The sequence below is a fragment of the Aplysia californica genome, unplaced genomic scaffold, assembly GCF_000002075.1.
Source record: "Aplysia californica isolate F4 #8 unplaced genomic scaffold, AplCal3.0 scaffold00112, whole genome shotgun sequence".
In the NCBI taxonomy this organism is placed as follows: Eukaryota; Metazoa; Mollusca; class Gastropoda; order Aplysiida; family Aplysiidae; genus Aplysia; species Aplysia californica.
Window position 1 is genome coordinate 253,723 of NW_004797382.1, and position 2,500 is coordinate 256,222.

The following is a 2,500-nucleotide window of genomic DNA, read 5'->3' on the forward strand; positions in this document are numbered from 1 at the left end:
ACACACACACACACACACAGACAGACATACACACACATACACACATACACACCCACAAACACACACACACACACACACACACACATGCACACACACAAACAAGCACACACACACATCATGCTTGCACTCACAAACAAGCTTACAGTCACATGCATAATGTAAACGAAAAGTAATATAAACAATAATAATGTTAATCTACATACATACTCAGTATTCTGATTTTAACTCAATGTTATTCTGACGCATGCTCTGAGGTCATATGAATACTTATAACAAGATGCTTAAGATGGAAAACGTTTAATGGATGATGGTACAAAAGACCTTCTGTATCTTGTTGGGTTTTTTTTTACACAATATAAGAAGCCTAGGTCTTTTACTTCTGACTTATATTTTTATTTGGGGGAACAAGGGATATGCATAGTCCAAAAAGATGAAATTAAGTTTTGTAGTGCAAGCTGTAACGTACAATTCATTAAAGTAGGGGATGTAGATGTTGAAATGTTGCATGCTTTCCGTATTAGTCGGTATATTTTTTCTTTATCTTGTTGTCCTGTGTTCGCGACCCATGCTGCTATACAAAAATTGATCATACATTCTATGGTAGAATGACACAACTATCACGAGACCTATCTCCCACTACTCCTGAATTCAGCCCGATCCCCCACTACTCCTATATTCAGTCTGATCTCCCGCTACTCCTGTGTTTTCTCCCACTACTCCTATATTCAGTCCGATCACCCGCTACTCCTGTGTTATCTCCCACCACTCCTGTGTTCAGTCTGATCTCCCGCTACTCCTATATTCAGTCTGATCTCCCGCTACTCCTATGTTCAGTTACTCCTATATTCAGTCTGATCTCCCGCTACTCTTATGTTCAGCTACTCCTATATTCAGTCTGATCTCCCGCTACTCCTATATTCAGTCTGATCTCCCGCTACTCCTATGTTCAGCTACTCCTATATTCAGTCTGATCTCCCACTACTCCTATGTTCAGTCTCATCTCCCGCCACTCCTATGTTCAGCTACTCCTATATTCAGTCTCATCTCCCGCCACTCCTATGTTCAGCTACTCCTATGTTCAGTCTCATCTCCCGCCACTCCTGTGTTCAATCCTATCTCCCACTACTACTCCTGCGTTCAGTTCGATGTCCCGCTACTCCGGTGTTCAGTCCAGTCTCCTGTTACTCTTGTGTTCATCTACTCCTGTGTTCAGCTACTCCTGAGTACAGTCCAATCCCCCACTACTGCTGCCTTCAGTCCCATCTCCCGCTACTCCTGTGTTCAGTCCCATATCCCGCTACTCCTGTGTTCAGTCCCATCTCCCGCTACTCCTGTGTTCAGTCCCATCACCCGCTACTCCTGCGTTCAGTCCGATCTCCTGCTACTGCTGTTCTCCTGCATGATCCTCCGACACACCGGCACCGTCTTCCTGAGAGCCGCCCGGAACTGGTTGACCTTCATGGGGTAGACGAAGAAGTTGAACACGGAGTTGGAGAAGCCCAGCAGGTTGATGATGTGTGTGCTGAACTGGGGCAGTTGGTAGGCGCGAGCCACGTAGAACATTACGGCACACGGCAGCCAGCACACTACGAACACGAAGAACATGAGGAAGAGCAGTTTGGCGGCACGGATGTCCTTCTGAAGTTTCAGGTTTCGCCTCAACTCATGCACGCTGTCGTGCCCTCTCTGAGAGACCGTCCGTCCTTGTCGTCTTCTCTGAGTATGCCCGGGTTGTGTGTTTGGGCCCGGGAACACCTTGGCCTTACTTTCAGAATCGTCCCCAGCTCTTCCCCAGTCCTCGATGTTACTTTCAGAGTCGTCCCCAGCTCTTCCCCAGTCCTCGATGTTACTTTCAGAATCGTCCCCAGCTCTTTCCCAGTCCTCGATGTTACTTTCAGAATCGTCCCCATCTCTTTCCCAGTCCTCAGTGTTATTCGTGTCCGCGGGTTCTGGGCTCTCTGAAGAAAATCGCGTTTCTCGTATTCGAGGGGAGGATGGGTCGTCTTCTGTGTCCATACTACTTAAAAAAGAATCGACAGTTGCGGTGGAGTCGAACGATACATCAGAAGTGGACGATAGTAGCCGTCTGGGTTCCCAGTACTGAGAGTCTCTTGGTTCTTTCACCCGCGGCGCCGGCCACCTCAAGGATTCTCTGACACAGACAGACTCCACGACGGTGCGTGAAGACAGTGACGATGGACGGCCGAGGTTCTGCACAGATATCGAGTCGGAGATGTTAATCTGGGGAAAGGTGAAGGTCGCTTTATTTTTTGGCCAGTCCTTGTGAGTGTGATACGTGGCGGACAGTCTGAATGACTCTTCAATAGTCGCCGTATTTTCGTGTGTAGAAGATTCGTCGTGGCCAAGAGAAGAGAACACTTCTGGTCCATTTCCTTTCCTGCGGGTGGTTTTGCTGTCTAGCAAAGTCTCGTCAGATAACTGGAGCTGATCGTCAAAGAAGCAGTTTGTGCCCCCATGAGAACGTGTTCCTAACATATCT

The 2,500-nt window shown here is 47.7% G+C and overlaps 1 protein-coding gene across 1 annotated transcript in view; it reads right to left on the reverse strand.

The window, feature by feature from the left end:
- Positions 1-245: 245 nt before the first annotated feature.
- LOC101861201 overlaps positions 246-2,500 on the reverse strand; it is an 8,193-nt gene continuing 5,938 nt past the window's right edge. The window contains exon 3 of the mRNA XM_005095713.2: positions 246-2,500. This exon is cut by the window's right edge and continues 1,359 nt beyond it. Coding sequence (XP_005095770.1) covers positions 1,366-2,500 — 1,135 coding nt within the window. The 3' untranslated portion in view covers positions 246-1,365.